The following is a 21,486-nucleotide window of genomic DNA, read 5'->3' as shown; positions in this document are numbered from 1 at the left end:
ATATTTACGGAATGAAGGATTCAAAGACAGAAATGGTCTCTGCCCTCAGGGAGTTTATTTTCTCTTTCCTACTGTAATGTAAACAACTAAAACAATAGTAGATTGTGATAAATGCCATGAAATCAACAAACAGCAGATGTGTGGTCTCAAGCCTAAAAATATAAACTCTCAGGGCTGGGCCAGAGCTGAAATGCCATCTAGTCCAATCTCCTTGTGGTGCTTGAGTCATTCCATGGCCTCATCGCCAGTGCTGCCAAAGTCAGGGAACGCATAAACTTGCCAAATGAGATCCTTCTCTCATGGCTAGTTCTGTTGGAAAGATCCTCCCTATCGATGCCCCTCAGCTGGTAGAAGAATCATGTTCCCCACAAGTCAAGGCTTCCCAACTCCATGTCAATTATCGCCCAGCTCTTTAACTTGTCTGTCTTCTCTCACACCAAATGCCAAACCTATTGCTCCAAGATCCCGTAAGATATTAGCCCCCTTTATTCTTCCTAGGATGAACCAGAAGGGACCGTGGTTCAGAGGCAAGTGAGAAACTGTTCAGTCCATTTTTCTTCTCATCTTCCAAGGTTATGGGCCCATTAGGTAGTGGTACCTGGTTCCATGAGGCAGGACTGAAAAATTACAGAGAACCAACTATTGGGAAAATTCTGTTTCTTCCTTAAAGTTATCCTTGTGCAAGGTGCCAATTATTTCTAAAAATAATCAAGATCCTATGATTAACCATCCATTGAAATCAGATGGTACTTCCTTCTAGTTAATACCCTGCAGGTGTGAAATCACAGCCAGATTCATTAGCAAATGGAAGAAGCTCACCACTACCTTTAGTGTTTTGTATAATCCTTTGAGGGCCAGGGACAGGACCCAAGTTGCTTCCACTGCCTCGGGACAATGGCTGTCCATGCTGGTTTGCAGAAGGTGACTGGCAATAAAGGCGAAGTGCTGGGAGTATTGGCTCAGCTGGGCCTGAGAGTTGCTGCATTCTGGTCCTCCTCCTTTCTGGACCAGCTGGTAGTCCTTCACTGAAGGGTGATGTCAGGCAGGAAAAGAAGGCACAAAAAGCACAGTTAATACTTCCTGCAGATAAGTTTCTTCCCCAGTAATGTGCCTTACTGAAGCAAGAACTGCAGACCCCCAAACACAAATCTCTCTGGCTTCAAACTTAGCCATTATATTTAAGGCCAACTTGCAGCTGAGCACAAAAGTGGTACTGGGCCACCTACCCACCAAGCCACCAAGAGATGCAATTCACATTCCTACTACTCACACAAACAGGTTGTCTCCAAAGGTGTTAAAGGAAGTTCACAAACACAGAACACATGAGAGACTTCCATTTCAGAACAAGCCTGAGTAAAAGGGATCGGATTTACTCTCTTACATTAAACAACCAGAACCCTGGAAAAATACATGAAACAATGGTTTGCAGACATTGGACAATAGGTAGTACAGGACGATGACCCCTGAAAGAAGGGACATAAACCAGGTGAGCCTTCCAATAGCCCTGGCTATCTGGAGACAATTTCCAGCCTGCACAGCATGGAGTGGAAATCCAAGTCCAGTTTTAATGAACTGAGGAGACAGAGGTCAGAGTTCAGGAAAGTCAAGGCAGCTAGAACTTATGGGACAGAATATCACAGAGAAGGGAGATGAACAGAGAGAGGGCTGTGTGGGAGACCCCTCTAGATATCTACAGAGGGTTCCTCATGAATATTTGGCTGAATACTGATCTACACAAATGTGAGAGGAAACTATCTAGATAGGAAACTACCTAGTTCTAGGAAAGAACTGTCAAAAAGCAGTAGGCAGAAGAATTCTTGGAGCTCACAAAGAACTCTGAGAATATTCTGTCTTCTGACCAGTGAGAGTGGAAGTGTCCTAGTCGGGGGCAAAAAACTATTTGAAGACATAATGATCAAAAAAATCCCAAATTTGATGAAAACTATAAATCTATAGATTCAGGAGCTCTTTAAACCATCAAGCAGAAGAAACATAATGAAAATCATGCCAAGGCACATCATAATCAAAATGCTAAAAAGCAGTGATTAAGAGAAAAATCCTAAAAGCAGGCAGAGAAAAGAGACACATTTTGAAGAGTAACAGAGAATGACAGCTGACTTCATGGCAGAAACTATGCAAACCAGAAGAAAAAAGATCAATATCTTTAAGGTGTGCAAAGAAAACTCTCTCAGCCTAGAAAAATTCACCTCAAAGATGAAGTCAAAGTAAACATTTCTTTGGTTTGGCAGGACGAACCAAAATAACGATTTTGTAGCAGCAGACCTGCACTACAAGAGATATTAAGGGAAGTTTTTCAGGAAAAAAAAATGATACCAGGTACAAACTTGAACTTATACAAAGGAGTGAAGAGCACCAGAAATGGTAAACATGTGGCTAAATAGTTTTCTCATTTTAAGATCCCTTTTAAAGTATGTGACTTTTAAAGCAAAGTAAATAATGTATTGTGAGGTTTATACCATGTAAAAGTAAAATGTGTGGCAACAACAGTACAAAAGATGATGGAATAAAACTATAAAACCTATGTTTCTTCACTATATGTGAGGCGGTAGATTGTTTGAAGATAGACCATGATGAGTTAAAGGTGTATATTACAAACCCTAATGCAACCAGTAAGAAATTATTTGAAGGTAAACTACTGTAAACCCTAAAGCAACCACGAAAAAAATAAGATATACTTTAAAGCTAATAGTGGAGATAACATGGAATCATTAAAAAAAAAAAAACTCAATCCAAAAGAAGTTAGAGAGAAAAAAGAACAAAGAACAGATGTGACAAACAAAAAACAAGCAAGAAGACAGTAGAGGGGCTTCCCTGGTGGTACAGTGGTTAAGAATCCGCCCGCCAATGCAGGGGACATGAGTTCGATCCCTGGCCCGGGAAGATCCGACATGCCGCGGAGCAACTAAGCCCCTGTGCCACAACTACTGAGCCTGCACTCTAGAGCCTGCGTGCCTCAGCTACTGAACCCCGTGCACCTAGAGCCCATGCTCTGCAACAAGAAAAGCCACGACAATGAGAAGCCCACACACCGCAACAAAGAGTAGCCCCCGCTCGCCACAACTAGAGGAAGCCTGCGCACAGCAACGGAGACCCAACGCAGCCAAAAATGAAAACAAACAAACAAATAAATAAGAAGATAGTAGATTTGAACTCAATCATCCTGATAAGTGTATTGAATACAAATGGTCTAAACATCTCAATTAAAAGGCAGGTATTGGGGAGGGATAAATTAGGAGTTTGAGATTAACAAACATACACTACTATATATAAAACAGATAACCAACAAGGACCTACTGTATAGCACAAGAAACTATACTCAATATTTTGTAATAACCTATAAAGGAAAAGAATCTGAAAAAAGAATATATATATTGAATCACTGTGCTGTAAACCTGAAACTAGCATGACATTGTAAATCAACTATACTTCCATTAAAAACAACAACAACAAAAAAGGGCAGGTATTGTCAGACTGGATTAAAAACGAAGACTCCACTATGTGCTATCTACACTTGAAATGTAAAGACACAGGGAGGTTAAAGCAAAAGAATAGAAAAAGATGCATCATGCAAATGTTCGTAACAACAACAAAAAAGCTAGAGAGGCTACCTAAATATTAAAGTAGATTTCAGAACATGGAATATTACTAGGGATATAAAGGAACGTTTCATAATGAAATGAGAAACAGACCATACACACAATTATAGCTGGATACCTCAACATTCCTTTCTCAGTAATTGTTAGAACAAATAGACAAAAAAATCAGTTAAGAGTACAGAAGACTTGAACAGCACTGTCAAATGACTTGATCTCAATGACATCTATAGGACACTCTACCAACAACACAGTATATGCATTTTTTTCAAGTGCACATGGAATCTTATTTGAAACAGACTAAATTTTTGGCCATAAAACAAACTGCAGTAATCTAATAGGACTGAAATAATTCATAGTATGTTCTCTGACCACAACTTGCCATCAATAACAGAAAGATATCTGGAATATCCCCAAATATTTGGAAATTAAACAAAATTTTAAATAATCACAGAAGAAAGAAAAGAATCACAAGACGAATAGAAAATACTCTGACCTGAATGAAAATGATAACACAACATATCAAAAATTATGGATGTGGATAAAGCCACACCTAACAGGAAGTTCACAGCATTAAAATGCTTCTATCGACAAAAAAAGAAAGGTCTCAAATCAGTGATTTAGACTTCCACTTTAAGAAACCAGAAAAAGAAAAAAGAGCAAATTAAACTCAAAGCAAGAAGAAATGAGGAAATTAATAACGGAAAGATAGAAATCAATAAAAGAAAACAGATATAACAGAGAAAAATCAATGAAACCAAAAGCTGGTCCTTGGCAAAGATCCAATAAATTGATAAATCTCTGGCTAGTCTAGGAAACAAAAAAGAAAAGATACAAATTACCAAAACCAGGAATGAGAAGAGGCATCTGATACCCCATGTGAGGTTCAGAGAAATTAAAGATCTACATTTTATAAGACCCAAATTTATCCCATAAGTGAATGGAGAGATATACCATGCTCCCAAGTCAAAAGACTCAGTATTGGTAAGATGTCAGTTCTCCCCGAATGGATCTATAGATTCAACACAAAGCCAATCAAAAGTCCAGCAGGGGGACTTCCCTGGTGGTCCAGTGGCTAAGCCTTCACGCTCCCAATGCAGGGGGCTCGGGTTCGATCCCTGGTCAGGGAACTAGATCCCACATGCATGCTGCAACTCAGAGTTCACATGTCCCAGTTCACAGCTGAAAGGACTCCACTTGTCACAACTAATGATCCCGAATGCCACAATGAAAGAACCCGAATGCCACAACTCAGACTCGGTGCAGCCAAAATAAAAATAAACAAATAAGTATTAGTTTAAAAAAAAAAAGTCCAACAGGTTCTTTAATAGAAACTGACAAGCTGATTCTAAAATTATACAGAAACGCAAAGGAACTAGACTAGCCAACAATTCTGAAGAATAACAAAGTTGGAGAACCTGATTTCAATACTCAGGAGAAACCTACAACAGTCAAGACGATGTGGTATTCGCGTAAGGACACACATATAGATTAATGGAACGTAACAGAATCCACAAATAGACACAAACATACATGGGTCAATTAATTTTCACCAAGTTGCCAAGATAATTCAGTGAAGAAAGAATAGTCTGTTCAACAAATGGTCGTAGAACAATGGGATAGTCACATGCAAACAAACAGACAAACAAACAAATAAACCTTGACTTTTACATTGCACAGCACACAAAAATAGTACAGACGGTGCCTAGTGCTGAAGCTGAACGATAAAGCGATTATTTCAGGAGCAGACCTCGGCACATAATGACGCACCTTCACTGTTCTACTGATGAAACAAAATGGAAAGTGACATGAATGCCAATACAACCATGTGTAGTTATTTTACAGTCCCGTGGCCACCTGACTCCGTCACATAGTTAAATTACCCATTAGAAAACAAATGACACTGGCAAATGAAAAGAGTTAATGTTCAGAATCTAAACATCTAGCCAACTCGAAAACACAGAGCCATGTACACAAAACAACAGTGTGGAAAGGGCCTTCAAAGCGATTCCAATTCAACCATATCACTTCAGAGACAAGCAAAAAGAAGTTCAGGGAGCTATAACTTGTTTTTCAAAAATTCACATGCAGGTGAAGAACCAAGATATCTTAATTGATTTTAGGGTACACAGAGATTAGAAAACTGTCTCTCATTCTCAGAAAAAATAATTATGCTTGGGACCTGTTTTCCTCTTCCGGGTTTTGACATTGACGATCACAGCCCTGTTCTTCTCAGTAAAGTGCTTCAAGATGGTCACATTATGTGGTTCGTTGGCATTATCCATATAAACACAGCGGGTCCCCGCGCAGAGGACCTAAACATGACACAGACAGGAAAGGCAACTCAGCAGCACATAGAGCACAGTGCCTTTTGCTTGTGCCGCTGACTTCAACAAGCACTCAAGGACAGGGTTCTTCCCATCTCTAAGTCCAGGGCCTGGCACAGGCCTGGCACAGAATTGGTTTAAGTGCTTGCTGGATAAAGCCATGTTTTCACAGTCCTCTTCGTCCCAACCAGTTGAGAGACGTGAAAAGTAGAAATGAGATCAAGATGAATGCCAAAGTGAACAACTGTATTTTGAAGTTCTCTGTAATTTAATATATTACAGTTACCTATTATTCAAAGCCAAGAAAATGAATCAAATGGCTAGACTGTTAAAAATGCAAGTTGAACAACCCATCCCATAATCTTGAAAATATACCAATACTGTAAAGGCAAATTATACAACTAAAGAAAAAAAAACTTCCAAAGATATACACTGTGCACATGGTGAAGAGGAGGCCAGGCCTTCAGTGGCGTACCTGGGGGAAGCCGACCAGCACCAGCAGCGTGAAGATGTTGGTATGTTTCAGCTGGAAAGGCAGCTGCTTGATGCAGTGGTCTGTGAAGGTGGCAATGACGTCACGCCACAGGGGGGCGCTGTTGAGTGACCGCAGGATCTCCGCCATGGAGCAGGCCCAGTCTAAGCCCACGCGGCTAGAAGGCAAGAAGAGCTCCATTAGATGGCAGCGCAGAGGCTCCAAATTCAACTCATCAGGTCGCCACACTCTAAGGCAGACCCAGAAGCATGCCAATGAGCCATTCATTATATTAATTTAAAAGCTACCAGAATGCTAGACAACTCTTTATCTGATCAGGAGCCTACTCCTCTATTCTTTCTTTACTTAAAGGTTTTCTTTAAATCATGAATACGTTGTTGTGCTTTATCAAATGATTTTTCTTCACTGGTTGATATGATCACATTGTACTCCCTCACTTCCATTTTGGTTGTTGTTAATGTAGTGATTTTAAAACTGTAAACCCTCCTTGATTTCCTGGAATAAATGTAAAGTAGTCAAAAACAAAACAAACAAACAAACAAACTACCAGAATGATGCTTTTCATATAATGTGATAAGTGTGTGTGAGGGGGGATATCAAGATTTGTTACTTATATACTCAAGTCTACAGCTATGCTTTTAAAAATCTCTATAAAAGGTCACGCACCATGTGCACTTGTGCACACTCACATTCACGCACAGAAAAAAACGCATAGGAAATATATACTAAAATAGCACCAGGGAGTTCCCTGGTGGCCTAGTGGTTAGGATTCTGGGCTTTCACTGCCATGGCTCGGGTTCAATCCCTGGTCAGGGAGCTGAGATCCTGCAAGCAGTGTGATGGCAGTGGGGAGAATAAAACAGCACCAGATGCATTGATGTGGTACAAGGCCAGGTGATTTTCCCCCCTCATTTTGGTTTTCCAAATTTGGTATTGTGATTATGTTACTTTTATATAATGAAAATAGATCTATTTTCTTCAACCCCAAAGCCTACACTTATTACTCTCAGGAAAGAACAAACCAGAATATATATCACCAGAGAGTGCCCAGACTGCACAGCTGTCTTAATGTGGGTTTTAAGCGCAGTTTTAATGTCGGTTGACAGTGTTGCTAATAAAACAAATTCCACTCTCACAAAAGAGCCCTAGACAAGAGCACAGAAGCACGCTGAAATTAATCAACAGTCAGATCACTGACCTAAAGAAATGAACACCAAGGTGGGGTAGAGTGAGGGTGGCTACCTGTCCAGACACACAGCTCCCAGGCTAAAGAGCAGGTGGGTGGTCTTCCAGCCATCTGGCACAATGGAACTGTCCCCGGCTGCAAACAGGTTGTGTTTGGCTGAGAGGACCTTGGTCACTGCGGCATCTACCTCCACTGGTGAAAGGCGGATGATTAACTGGCCGAGAAGACCCAGGGTGAGGTGATACGTTTCATTCAGGTGGCCTGCATTTGAGATGACGACCTGGAACATGAGTGGGAGCACGTGCTCCAGGTCTATCAGGGGGACTGTAGGATCCTGTCGAGAGAGGAGAAGAATCTGTTCAATACAAAAATCTACGTAACCACACCAACTGAACACTCCATCTCCTTCATATATTATTTATAACTGGCCTGGTGCCAAAGGAATTATGCAGTGTCTTTCACAAATGGCTTAGGGACAATCGACTGTGAAATAAACATTCTCAGGTATCATCTTACAATCCTACTTGTAATTTATAATCCTACCCCAGGGATACACAGATGACTGCAATTAACAGTTAATTTCAGTAAATGGCTTTCCAAAAATTTTTTCTATGCATAACACTACCCACCCCACCCCCCCTTTTTAAAATGCCAATTTGTCTCTTACCGAGTTTAAGGGAGGTAACATGGCTGCTAATAATCCCAAAATCCTCTTCTGGGAACACTCAGCAAACACCTGCTCAGGGCTTGGGGTAACTGCCTTTTCCTCGATGGGCTTCTGAGATGATGCTTCTGAATTTTCAGCATCTGAGTTGTAAAACACCAAGCTTTCAGATTTTGCCAGGTTCTATATGTGTATGAAGAGGCAAGTAAACCACTGCACTGTTCCTGTGCCACTACAGAATCTAGCTGGGACTTTAAAAACCTATTGCTGAACACGTCTTACTCAAGGAGGTCTGCCCTGATCACCCTGGTTTAAGGTGGAGCCTGCCCTCCGATCTCTCCCACGCCCTCTGCGCTCTCCATTCCCCTGCTCTTTTGTGCTCATGGCATTTAATTACCTTTTAACACACCATATTATTTGATATTGATTGTTTACCATCTGGCTTCCCTTCTAGATTTTTGTTTTTTTCAGTGATGTATCACAAACACCTAGAAATGTTTCTGGAGCACAGCAGCTATTCAATAAATACTCGATGGATGAATAAACTGTATGTGAACCAGGATGCTGCCTCTCAGATGGAATCAGACCAGAGTGGATTTTGATGACCTGGATTGACATGGAGTCAAACTGTTTTCTGGACCTTAGAATTATAGGCCCTGCAGAGATAAGCATCGGCCCCGTCTAAGAGCTGGTCCCACGGATGGGGCAGGATGCCGGCGCTCACCCCTGCCTGTCACGGAGCGGCCGCGTGGGGAGGATCCCGCCTCCCCGAGCTGCCCTGAGGACAGGGCTGACGTTTCGCTGCCGCACTCCTTCTGCCCACAGCGCCCCCACTCCTGGCTCCTCAGTTGCCCTGAAACAGCCCTGACCTTGCGCTGACATCCCCAGCAGGTGTCCGAGGGCCTCCACAGCAGAGTGCACAGTCCCTCTCCACTTCCACGTTCCAGCGCTCCACTCCCTCCCTACACACCTGCCCCCCAAGGGACTGCCTGGATTCTCTGGGGGTTCCCACTCTGGGGCCTTTGCTCATGTAGTTCCTTCTGCCCTGAATGCCCTTCCCCGCAGTAGATCTCAGAACACTGAAGGTCCCATGCAGGCCTTATTTACAAGGGCTTTACATTGACACAACCTGTTCCAGCTATACACCCATCACCGCTAACACCCACTTGGGCCTCTCTCCTGGACAGAATCACATCCCAGCTCAAATCAGTTACACACACCTTTGTCTTAAACCCTCCCAGACTGTCAGCACTGTGAGGGCAGGAGCTATGTGTCTATTTGTCTGACTTGGTCCCTGTTTCATGCCCAGGGCCTAGCACAGTGCTTGGCACATAGAAGGCACTCAGTAAATTAGGGAATAAACAAGGTAGGAAAGCAGGCAAGATGAAGAAAAGATGACTTTCAAAGTGTTATCAGTACCATCTGATGCAGAACTGAGAAACCATGCACCCTTGGGTGCTAGCCAATTTTAAATTGTGTGCAAGGAATAAGTCAGGGACGGGTATGCGTGCATTTTAAGATGAAAGAGATCAAGGTAACTGTCAAAGAGTCTTTACCTGGAAGTTCTGTAGGTGCACAGGCATCTGCAGGCGAGTCTGAAATCTGCGTCCGGCAGGAAGGACCCTTCAGTAATGATGCACCTTCCCCCGCCTTGCTCCTCCGCTTGCAGTCTAAAGGTCTGACTTCCTTAGGGGCATCCCTCTTCCCCTAAAAACAAAGCGGTGAGTGTGAAAGAATTAAGGTTTCTTTCTTATAAAAGTTTACTTGTTAATATAATACAACTTTTAAAAAAACTAGCCAGTCTTCACAAACAAAAATACTTTTGAATTAGAGAATGCCCCACGTTTCTGATGATAAATCTGTACTCTAATTAAGACAGTAATCACTGCATCACATCCCCCCAACACCTTCCAAATGCCGCTCTGTCAGAGCCTGCAGTCACATAAGCAATGGCTCTGGTACAAACCGCTAACACATTCTATTTATCTTCCAGAAGCCAGGTATGGACAGTTCTTCTCTTGGGGAAAAAGAAAAAAACAAAGGTGTGGATTTCCTTCTAGCACAGTAAGCTGACTTTACACCTTTGAAAATTCCATTTTGGCAGAGAGACTTATAAAGGGGGGCCCTTATTGGAGCTGGGAGGGTTTTCTGGGCTCAGGAGTCTGGCAGTGAGCTGCCCACACTGGCAGGGTGACAGTCCTTGACCTGAATTTCCTTAGGAGTCACTCAGAGTCACCCCAAAAATCACCTGCACTCCCTGGGCCCTCAGGGTACTTTTCTTTGCTGTCACACAGGCTTATATGTGGAAACCAGGCCAGGCAGGAATTCTGTGCATGGTGGAGGCACCCTAGCTCCAAGGAGTCTGCGAAGGCAGGACACTTTGGAGCCAAAGATGGAGCGTTGTCCAACACTAAACACTCATGAGAAGATCCTGACATCTCCCAGCGGCAGCTGACTTATCCTCCCCTCTCCAGATACTGTAACCTCAACATCAATCCTATCCTCAACACCCCCCTAAGAAGGAAGTGGCTATAAGATTGTCCAAGAGATTTGCCCGATGCACACCATGGAACCAAGACACAGAATGGAACTTGAATCTAAGCTTGAAACTGATCACAGCACCAGTTCTGTTTGACCACAAGATGACTGGAGGTTTCTGAGCTTTGTGGTAACCCTGCATCGAGCAAGTTCATCAGAGACATTTTTACAACAATATGCTTTTTAAATTAAGGCATTCTCTGTATTGCCCAAGATGCAGAAGAAGAAATGGAAATGGAAGAGAAAATGTGGGTGCTTGAAGAGTGGACTGGAAACTGGAGTACCATTTACTTGGCTGCCAACAATGAAAACATGGGAAGTGAAAATGGACCACTAAGGATGAACTTCTGCTTACTAATGAGTATCCAATGGTGACACTGGAGTCACCTTTTATCAAAGGGTTAATTGTACATGTCAAAGCTTCAGCTTCCTTGCAAAAAAAACCCCGTGGCTATCTGGTTCAGCATGCTCTACTCGGGGAAGAACTATTTATACACACTTCCTGATTGCAGGAAGGTATGTATTATTTTTCTAGTCAACGTAAGTGAGGACGGCTTCATGACTTCCCTGACGATGGCCCTTGCCATCTGAGCCCTGAAGACTATGAGGTTTTCAAAGAAAAGACAAAGAAAATGGCTGTTCAAGTCAAAAATATCATTAAAGTCAGTGACACAGATACCTGCCCCCGTGACACAAATTAGCCACTCCTCCCCCCGTCTTCATGTCACTGTCGGTTTTTCCCTATGTTAAGTCAGCTAACTGCTTTCTGCATTTGGAAGATAACACATCTATATCATGAATCGACACATTATCAGCTTCATCCACATGAAGACAAATGTGCCTTTACTTTCCACTGTGTTCCCTACCTTCTCTCTCCCCTATGAAGCTGAGATCCATAGACCTGACCATTTTTCCCAGCTCTGTTCCTGACTTGTTTCTTGATCTTGGACTTCTCAATCTCTACGTAAGTTTAAATACAGTTATCTAATAGAAAAAAAAAAAAAAGATTGTCCAAAAAGGGGACCGAGACTGGGAGAGCTACCTGCCTTGTTAAAAATGTACCCTCTGAAAAGATCTCCAACACCATACTCTCTGTACTATGTGGCCCTTTGTGGAAACAATATAATTCCAAAGTTCTGGCTAATAATGTTAGTCTTGATCTTCTTTCCTGTTATCACAGGACTCCAAAGAGCCACTGCAGTTGCACCACATGGCACTCAAGAGTGTCTCATTACTGGCCAGAGGCCGTTGTAGACAGATGATGTCTCTGGCTGAGACTGCTTTCTCAGTTGTTTAAAACAAAAAGTATCTCTAGACATTAGAGGGAAGGAGGGACAATACCCTTAATACAGCCTAGGATTGGCTAGAAACGCATAGAAGTTCAAAAACAAGTGATTTGTACTCAGGGCCCAAATAGGATATGGTTCTTAGGGCCATTGTAGTGGGGACATTTGGGTTCTGTTGTGGGCACAGTGTTGGAAACTGCAATTTGCTAGAGAGAAGACTAAGAGCCAGAGGCAGGGTACCCTGGGTACACCTAGCTGCTGATGGGAAGAGGACCCAAAGGTAGGGACACTTCAGGAATAAAAATAAGGCCCTGGGAGATCCTTAGAAAAAGGCTGATTCCAGTCCCTAGGCAGGGAAAGCCTAAGATAAGCCTGAAACATCTTTTTGTATCAAAAATTAAGAAAGTGCTCAGGCTTCCCTAGTGGTGCAGTGGTTGAGAGTCCGCCTGCCGATGCAGGGGACACGGGTTCGTGCCCCCGTCCGGGAAGATCCCACATGCCGCGGAGCGGCTGGGCCTGTGAGCCATGGCCACTGAGCCTGTACGTCCGGAGCCTGTGCTCCGCAACGGGAGAGGCCACAACAATGAGAGGTCTGCGCACCGCAAAAAAACAAAAACAAAAAAAAACAGGCTTGAAGGTTATTATGTCACTTGTCCTGTGCTGGCTCTCTGGCGGAATGAAGCTAATAGAATTTTCAAGTTTTTGCCAGCCATCTTTGCTTTTGCCTTCCTCTAAATGACAACAGGATCCCAGTGAGCTATAACTACCAAATGGGGATCCTCCACAACAGAGACAGAGGACAGAAACAGCAGCAGCTCTTGAGGCAAAGCCAGGGGCATTTACAGCATCAACTCAAGCTTTGGAGGCAGCATTGTGGAAGCTCTGCTTGCTCTTCCACAGAACAATCTCAATGTCACTGTCACAGGTTCCACCTGGATCCAGGAAGGCTTTCCTTCTACTTACACAAGCATATGTAAACTACTCTAAACTACATACGTAAACTACTTGGTAAGTAGTAAGCAATTAGTATCACCTATTTGTTGGCTGAATATAAAAATAGTTTCACATATATAGTGCTCACCATAGGTCAGGAACCAATCTCTGTAGGTGCATAATCTTGTTCAATTCTTATAAAAACCACAGGAGGCAGGAAACAGGAATAATTAACACTGACTGGGAACTTACTATGAACACTGCTTTTCTTAAAAAATGTTTACTTATTTATCTATTTATTTATTTGGTTGTGTCGGGTCTTAGTTGTGGCATGCATGATCTTCGTTGCTGCGTGAGGAAATCTTCGTTCCAGCATGCAGGCTCTTCACTGTGGCATGCGGGCTCTTCAGCTGTGGCATGTGGGATCTTAGTTGCGGCATGCGGGATCTAGCTCCCCGACCAGGGATCGAACCCAGGCCCCCTGCACTGGGAGCACGGAGTCTTAACCACTGGACCATCAGGGAAGTTCCTGAACACTGTTTTAAGCACTTTATAGACATTAATTCAATGTATGTAATGCATGTAAATCCTCACAACAATCCTAAGGAATAGGTATTATCATTATTATCCTTCCATTTTCACCGATGAGAAAACCAAAGCGAAGAGATTCTGGTGATGTGCCCAAGGTCTGACAGAGGATCTGCACCCAGGCAATCTGGGTCACGAGCCTATACCGTTAACCTCTGTGTTCCAGCCCCTCGTGTGAAAGCTCTGAGCTCACCTGTGATTCTGCCCAGGGAAGGATTGTTACTTACACTGCGGTGCACAGATGGGCCTGCATCGGCTGGCTCCACAGCAGCCTGGATGGCTTTTTTCTCTGGCTGCTCCTCTGGTGTTTGGGTGGGCACAGTGACTGGTGGGGCCTGCTTTTCTGAAGTAGAGTCACCGTCTGGCAATATGCCAAGAAGAGCTAGAGCTTTAAGACCTTCATGGGAAGCAAATAAGAGAATGGTCAAAAGTTTTATAATAAGGATTATTCCCTGCAAATGCCACAAAGCACTTTGCTACTATATGGAAATACATGGCTGAGTTCTCCACAAACTGAACCAAACAGTACTCAGTCCAACCTTCCACCCTCCCACCCCGCCTCCCGCCATGGCTGTCCAAATCTACTCAGCTCCTGATTTCAGACACCTAAAGTTTCGATAGTGAGGGATACTTGTACTTTATTAACAACAGAGGACAAAAGATACAATAGGATTGTCTGTTTAGAAAATCACAAACATTAAAATTTTGTAGTAGTCCCATACAGCCAGACTTCTAAATTTCCACTGGCAAATAGATAACGAAATAGCTCTGAAGTACTGGTATTACCCACGTGCTACTTCATCCAAGTCTGATTTCCCTAATGTTTATTAGAATGGGGAGTTAGTCCATTATTCTGAAAGGAATTTAAATTACTCAGAAGTTGAACATTCACATTATTTTTCTCCTTGGCACCCCTCAGTAGATTCAAAGTCATCTAGATATTTTATTAGTCAAACTTTTTTAAAAAAAATATTTATTTATTTACGTATTTGGCCTTAGTTGCGGCATGCAGGATCTTCATTGTGGTGTGCAGGATCTTTAGTTGCAGCCTGCAGGATCTTTAGTTGTGGCATGCGGGCTCTTAGTTGTGGCATGTGGGACCTAGTTCCCTGACCAGGGATCGAACCTGGGCCCCCTGCTTTGGGAGTGCGGAGTCTTAACCGCTGGACCACCAGGGAAGTCCCTAATCAAACTATTTTAGTTATAAATAGCTCTCATCTAGAACACGGTTGTGTGGTAGTAGATTTGCACTCCAGGTTAAAAAAAGGCTGCATTCCTTTGGCAAAGTCAAGTCTGGTGGATTCAAATACTAAGTACTTCATCCCTGGACATCAAGTTTTAATTATTAATTTTTTTTACATCTTCATGAAATATTTTAGAGAAACTAAACGCTACTTTAATGCCGAAATTTCTCTCAAATGAATCTGGGGATTTTATTTATTTATTTATTTATTTATTATTTATTTATTTATTTATTTCGGCTACACTGGGTCTTAGTTGCAGCATGTGGGATCTAGTTCCCCGACCAGGGATCGAAGCCAGGCCCCCTACATTGGGAACACGCATTCTTACCCACTGGACCACCAGGGAAGTCCTGCATCTGGGCATTTCAAATTAGGTTCCACTCCAGGGTGAGCACCTCTTGTGGAAAACTGGGTTTTACTGCCTCTGAACTGAGCACTGCATTTCACTTCCACTGGGGCTGTTGCTTCACAAGCAGCTGAGGGGTGGTCTGGTTTCCATGCATGAGGAACAATTACCTTTTCCCTGGTGAGCCTTCATCAGACAGTCCCCGACGAGCTGCATACACTGACTCCGCAGGGTGGTGGCACTGCTGCGGGCCTGGGGATCCAGCTTTTCGCCATCCATGTCTTCGGCGCTGGCCAGGTGGGTGCTATAGAGAGCCAGGGCGGCAAAGAGCAGCCAGGAGTAGTTGTGGATGTAGGGCTGGATGAGCCTCTGCCGGTCGCTGATCCGGATGGTCACCATCGGATGGGCAGTGATACTGTGGGTAGGCAAGTGGCTGCAAAGGCAAGACATTTTTAAGGCCTACAGGTCTTTGTCAGCCCCCCAAAAGGGAGAATGGGGCCTCAGGGGACCACATGCATGGTCACAACTGGGCATCAGGTACCTCTAAGACTGTGGTTATTGAAAATTTAAAGACAGGGCTTCCCTGGTGGTGCAGTGGTTAAGAATCTGCCTGCCAATGCAGGGGACACAGGTTCGAGCCCTGGTCTGGGAAGATCCCACATGCCGTGGAGCAACTAAGCCCGTGCGCCACAACTACTGAGCCTGCGCTCTAGAGCCCGCGAGCCACAACTACTGAGCCCGCATGCCGCAACTACTGAAGCCTGCGTGCCTAGAGCCTGTGCTCTGCAACAAGAGAAGTCACTGCAATGAGAAACCCGCGCACTGCAACGAAGAGTAGCCCCTGGTTGTTGCAACTAGAGAAAGCCCGCACATAGCAACGAAGACCCAACGCAGCCAAAGTTAAATAAATAAAATTAATAAATTTATATAAAAAAATTTTTAAAGATGGGTATGGGCCCTCTCTTCAGAAAAATGAACAAACACTGCATATTCCATTTTGGGATTTCACAACCCCCAGAAGACTGTCTATGGAAACCAGCTGAAGTAAGAATTCCTTATTGTGAAGTTTCGCAGGGTGTGGTTATAGCATTTTGGTAACGTGAGAAAATGACCATAGTCTTTAGAGATGGATATGAAGTATGCAGGAAGGAAATGATTTAAGGTCTGGAATTTGTTTTAAAATACTTTAACAAAGGGAAAAAAAAAAAAGAATAAGCTAAGCACACATAGCAAAATCTTCCTAATTGTTGAGTCTGGGTCATTGTTACATGAAGATTCATTGTACTACTCTCTTTACTTGTGGGTATGTTTGAAATTTTTTATAATGCAAGTTTTTTTTTAATTATTAAAAAAAAGGCAAAGGAATACATGAACAAAAGTTTACCAGGCCAGAGGTCATCTGAGACATACCCATAGGAATATTTCTTGGCCGCATAGCATCCATAGCAAAGGTCAAAGTCATCGCACACATTGCAATTCATCCTCCGGCCTATGATCAAACCCTGGCAGTGGTCACACGTAAACTCCATGTTGACCATTTCGTGGTCATCTCCGTGGCCCTCAGGCTTCACCCCACCTGGGGAAAAAACAGCAGCGTGAGGTGAATTGGGCAAAGGGCTCTCAGAAGGGCTAGTTTCCAAACCCAAACCAACCCCAGAAGCAGGGTTGTTCCCAACAGATTCATCGGGGCATCATGGGCCACAGGAATCTTCTGGAGACCAAGGGTTCCCCAGGTGGCTCTTAGCATATGCATGATGTTCTTGGCATGGAATATCTTAGCAATGGTACCGTGCATTGACCCTGCTTTTCCAGCGCAATACGGAGTCTGATCAAACAGGACACCAATCCCATCATGACCTCCATTTGGCAGCACAAGTCCACACACCAATCTGTGGGCTGTCTCCCATGACCTCTCCTCTAACAAATATTGGTGTATTCTTCTTAACAGGCACTGAGAAGTTATCAGGTATTTGCCCTTACTTTTTCATTCCCAAATCATAGATGAAAACAGACTCCATAACCACAGACCCACTGAGTGAGAAAGAATGTTAGTCACGAAAGAGACTGACAGCTCTGGTCTCCTTCTTACTCCGAGTCCAATGGGTCTCTGAGCCCCGTCATACACCCTGCTCAATGCTCCTTACCTCTGATCCACTTCAGTTCCCACTGCCAGAAACCCAGTCCAGGCACTAAACCCCTTGTCACTACTGTGATTGATTTCCTAAAGGAAACTCTTACATGGACAGAACCCCCTTTCTCTAGCATAGCTCTGGTCATGTTAACACCTTTCTTGAAAAACCTTCCCCACTGTCTGTGGACTCATTCAAACTCCTGAGCCTGGTATCTCTGGGTCCTACAACCTGGACCCAACCTGTCTCAATCTATCACTCAGCAGCAGACACTGGAGAGTCTGTCTAAACACACTACGTATGCTCACTCCTCTGTCCCTGGGCTTGCTCGGCTTTGGATGATGACGCACTCTCCACTGTTTCCTTCATCTCCCAGTTCTAACTTTCTTCAAAGACGAATTCACATCCCACCTCCTCCACAAGCCTTCCTGCAATGGCAGCCTTCCCTACTTCTGAACTTTTCCAGAACAATCTATACTGTTCATCTGTAACTCAGCATGTACACTCTTGTCCTGGAATATACATTCTGTGAGCAGGGCCAGTCTCCTGCTAAGACTATAAATGCTTCCAGAGCAGGGGCTGTATCTTATTGGACTGGGTGATGCACACAGAGGGCATTCAACTGCTTACTACTGACAACCTGCTTTATCTCAGCACCTACAAGTCAAGAGGATTCAAGACTTTCTGAAGTTTGCCTGTGTGTATTTTACTTCTTATAAACACTGCATGATTCAGAAGGCAAAATCATTTCCTGAAAACTCAGCTGAATGTACATTCATTGGTGCTGAGTGTTTATCAAGTGCCTATACCCAGAAAGATAGAAGATGACAGCGCATCACATAACAGAGCTCTGGAGTTTATCACTCAGTTGGGGAGATAAGCGTCATATTCGCCAACAAGTCAGAGGACACTGCTGGGGCTGTATTGTTACTGTACAGTGGGAGTTTAAAAAATGACAAGATCACAGAAAACAGAAATGCTTATTCCTTTTGGGTATGGCACACTCAGGCCGTGAAATTTACCTAGGAAGCAAGTCTTGCAGAGATCCATGTCGCTGCACTGCAGACACCGGTAGCGATGCCAGGGGGCAATTTCGTCACACCCGTCACAAGAGATGTCCACGTTTAACAGGTCGCAGTAGCGAGCAATAAACATGTGCATCTATAAGATGAAATAAAACACAATTAACCAACAGACTTTTAATGTGGCCACTATTCAGTAATCAATCCATCCTTCAGTATGTACTTAAAATATTCCAGGCACTGTACTAGGTGCTAGGATTAGGAGATACAGGAGCTTAGTGTCTAGTTGGGAATTCCCTGAAGCAAACAGATGACTGCATACAGTATGACAGGGGCTTGGATAGACGGTTTCAGGAGGCTTACAGGGCACGTGGAGGTTTTTCAAAGGTGCTAATTCCTCAGGTGAGACCCGAGGGGCAAACAGGCATGAGTGGGTGGGGGTAAGGGTGGTGGGCACGCCGGATAAAAGCAATAGCAAGTTCTACAGGAGGCACGAAAGGATCAAGGCAAGGGCTCATGAACTTGGCAATAATTCCGTACGTAGAATACAGTGTGGAGGGGGGATAACCAGATAAAGTTAGAAAGGTTAAACCACAAGTGCCTGGGATGCTAGTCTAAGGAGTCACGGACGTTTTAAACAGAAGAGTAACTGAGCATTCTGAAAGCTCCTCTGGTTACTGAGTGAGAACGGATCAGAGAGGGCAAGACTGGAGACAGGGAGACTGACCCTGACAGCAGCTGTTAAAGCACCCCCCCAACAGGTGATAAGGGCTGGACTGGGCCAAAAGTGAGATGGTGGAAGGTGAGAGAGCTGAGAGGTAGTAGAAGGCAGAGGTGAGGAACCCTGGGGGCTGACTGGTTATAGGGCCCCGTGAAAGGGAAGGGTCAAGAACAACATCCAGGTTTCTGGCTTGGGTACTTGGCTGGACAAGGGTAGTGTTCACAGATACAGGAAACACTGTAAAAGCAGCACTGTTTGCTGGCACTTAAGAAGAAAAACTTTCTGGGGAAAGAGTAAGGGCACCATTTCATGAGCAAAACAAATTGTTTTACTGCAAAGTCCCTAAAGGCTACAGTATGCTTTATCTTTACGGCCTAGAAATAAGGGAAATAAACCACTAAGTCACCATAGTAGTATAGCATAGCAAATATGCCAAGCCACCTTAGAATGGCTCCCAATAAGGTATTAACATACAAGAGAGAAAAATCGCAAAGGCCAAGTTGGTGTGCTCCATCCAAGCACCACAGAGATGCCAAATGAGCAAAGTAACTGGCACATAGTAGGCACACAAACTAAGAAAATGAATGCATCTGAAGCAGCAGATGCCTGGCATAATGTGGTGGTGACAGATAAACCCCTAATGTGGAGAGGGACATGGCAGGCTATGTGAGCCTGATGCCTCTACACATATGAATCATGTAACTCTGATTCTGGGCACACATGGCTGCTTCCACGCTCACCAGGCAACCTTCTGATTGAAACATGACTTCCCAAGTTGCTTGCCTACAGGAAAAGAATGTACCACGGACACCAGAATCCAGGGCCTTCAGCAATTCTATTTCTCACTGGCACCTAATATTTTACTTCAGCCCCACGAGCCTATTTCCTGTGAATCTAGTTCTACGGGAGGGAACCACCACCTGATTGTGGTCAAGTCAGGATTCAGGGCCCCTCAGGTTAAAGACTAGGCTGGGTGATGGCCACTCACTAAGGTACTGACTGCCACCTGGAGCCCTCTCAGGGGACAGCCTGCTGGCACTCCCCCGCACAGACTCTCCTCTCCAAGCTCCTAGCAAGTCACTTCACGTTACTCTAGTTGAGAGGTCTTACTTTCCTCTGCTTCTCTGGATCTTCCTGGGCTATTTTTTCATACCAGGCCTCAAACATGCCATCCTGACACTCATCCATCCATTCTGAATTCTGCTTGGCATCAGCAAGCTCATCTTCTTCACTCCATTGGCTGAAAGAAGGACATAAAGAGAGAAAAGCATGCCTCTCCCAATAATCAAGGAAAGCGCTGGTTAGCAGACTCCGTGTCCTATGGGTCTAATACACGAGGCACTTTTAAACTTCTGAAGGGAAGAGGTCAGTTTGGTTTTCAAAGCCCCAGGATTTGCCAGCTGTTTGATAGATATATACCAATAAAAAGGGAGAAGCCCCTTCCAGAGTAGACTACAATGGGTGAGGAATTAGAGCTTGAAAGGTTGTACCTACATGGCATAATCCCACTCAGCAACCATTTGTGGTGAACCTACTATGTGCCAGGCACTGGAGCCAAATAAAGCAAAAAAAAAAAAGAAAAACGTCCGATTTGGACATGCTCAGCACACCCTAGTGGGAGCAGCACGAGAAGGGAGTCAGGAGACCCTGGGGCCTCAGCTCTCCCGCTGGCTGCTATAAGACCTGGACACAGCACCCAGCCCTGGTCCTCAGTTTCCTCATTTCTAATAGATAATCTCAGGGACTCCTTTTAGGTGCAAAATTACAGATTTCCATAATTTCACTTTACACTTTGTTTCGGCAACCGGAATTTTAAATACAAAACTATTTGCTCGACAGCAAATGCAACACATCTACCAACCAACAAATACACATTTGTTCATTCACGTGTTCCAACACACTGACTTCAGGCCTACACAAACTGAGCTCTGCTCTGGGTGCTATGGGGAGTGGTGAGGAAGGCGCGGTCCCTAGCCCCAACGACTGGGTCACGTAGGAGCAGGCGAAGCTTGAAACAAGAAGCAGACGGATGGCTGAAGAGCCAGCGAGCTGATGCCCCACCCATTCCTCCTCCTTGCTGTGTCCCAGCCCTCCGCCAAGAGTTCCCTCCGACAGCGGGGCAATGGCTGCGGTTTGTAAACAAGGAGACCGCTTAAATTCTATGTCCTTTTCCCAGGATATCGCTTCTGAGAGAGTGCAAATTGGTGTTGACTCATTCACTGACTTCCTCCTGATTATCTCCTCGTGCTCTTCTTCCCCCTTTCTCTTCTTTCTTTTCTATAGACATGAGTGATTAATGGGTAAGTGGAATGAGAAGTGGAAAGAAAAAAAAAGAAAACTTTGCATACTATTTTTTCCCCTCATACCTTAAGTCCTTGTAATGTGCAAGAGGTCA

The 21,486-nt window shown here is 44.0% G+C and overlaps 1 protein-coding gene across 4 annotated transcripts in view; it reads right to left on the bottom strand.

The window, feature by feature from the left end:
- Positions 1–21,486, bottom strand: part of ZZEF1 (zinc finger ZZ-type and EF-hand domain containing 1) — a 114,994-nt gene that overhangs the window by 15,489 nt on the left and 78,019 nt on the right. For all 4 annotated transcript variants that reach the window (XM_082603120.1, XM_082603121.1, XM_082603118.1 and 1 more), the window contains exons 33-43: positions 20,202–20,331; positions 18,371–18,509; positions 16,630–16,795; positions 15,390–15,652; positions 13,857–14,026; positions 9,841–9,991; positions 8,288–8,427; positions 7,677–7,954; positions 6,417–6,591; positions 5,797–5,929; positions 826–1,025 (exon numbers count right to left, since the gene is read on the bottom strand). In XM_082603120.1, coding sequence (XP_082459246.1) covers positions 826–1,025; positions 5,797–5,929; positions 6,417–6,591; positions 7,677–7,954; positions 8,288–8,427; positions 9,841–9,991; positions 13,857–14,026; positions 15,390–15,652; positions 16,630–16,795; positions 18,371–18,509; positions 20,202–20,331 — 1,945 coding nt within the window. The remainder of the gene's footprint in view (positions 1–825; positions 1,026–5,796; positions 5,930–6,416; positions 6,592–7,676; positions 7,955–8,287; positions 8,428–9,840; positions 9,992–13,856; positions 14,027–15,389; positions 15,653–16,629; positions 16,796–18,370; positions 18,510–20,201; positions 20,332–21,486) is intronic.

Source organism: Mesoplodon mirus (assembly GCF_964341445.2).
Source record: "Mesoplodon mirus genome assembly, chromosome: 18".
Taxonomy (NCBI): domain Eukaryota; kingdom Metazoa; phylum Chordata; class Mammalia; order Artiodactyla; family Ziphiidae; genus Mesoplodon; species Mesoplodon mirus.
Note: the sequence above shows the minus strand (reverse complement) of the source record. Positions and strands in the feature narration are given on the sequence as shown.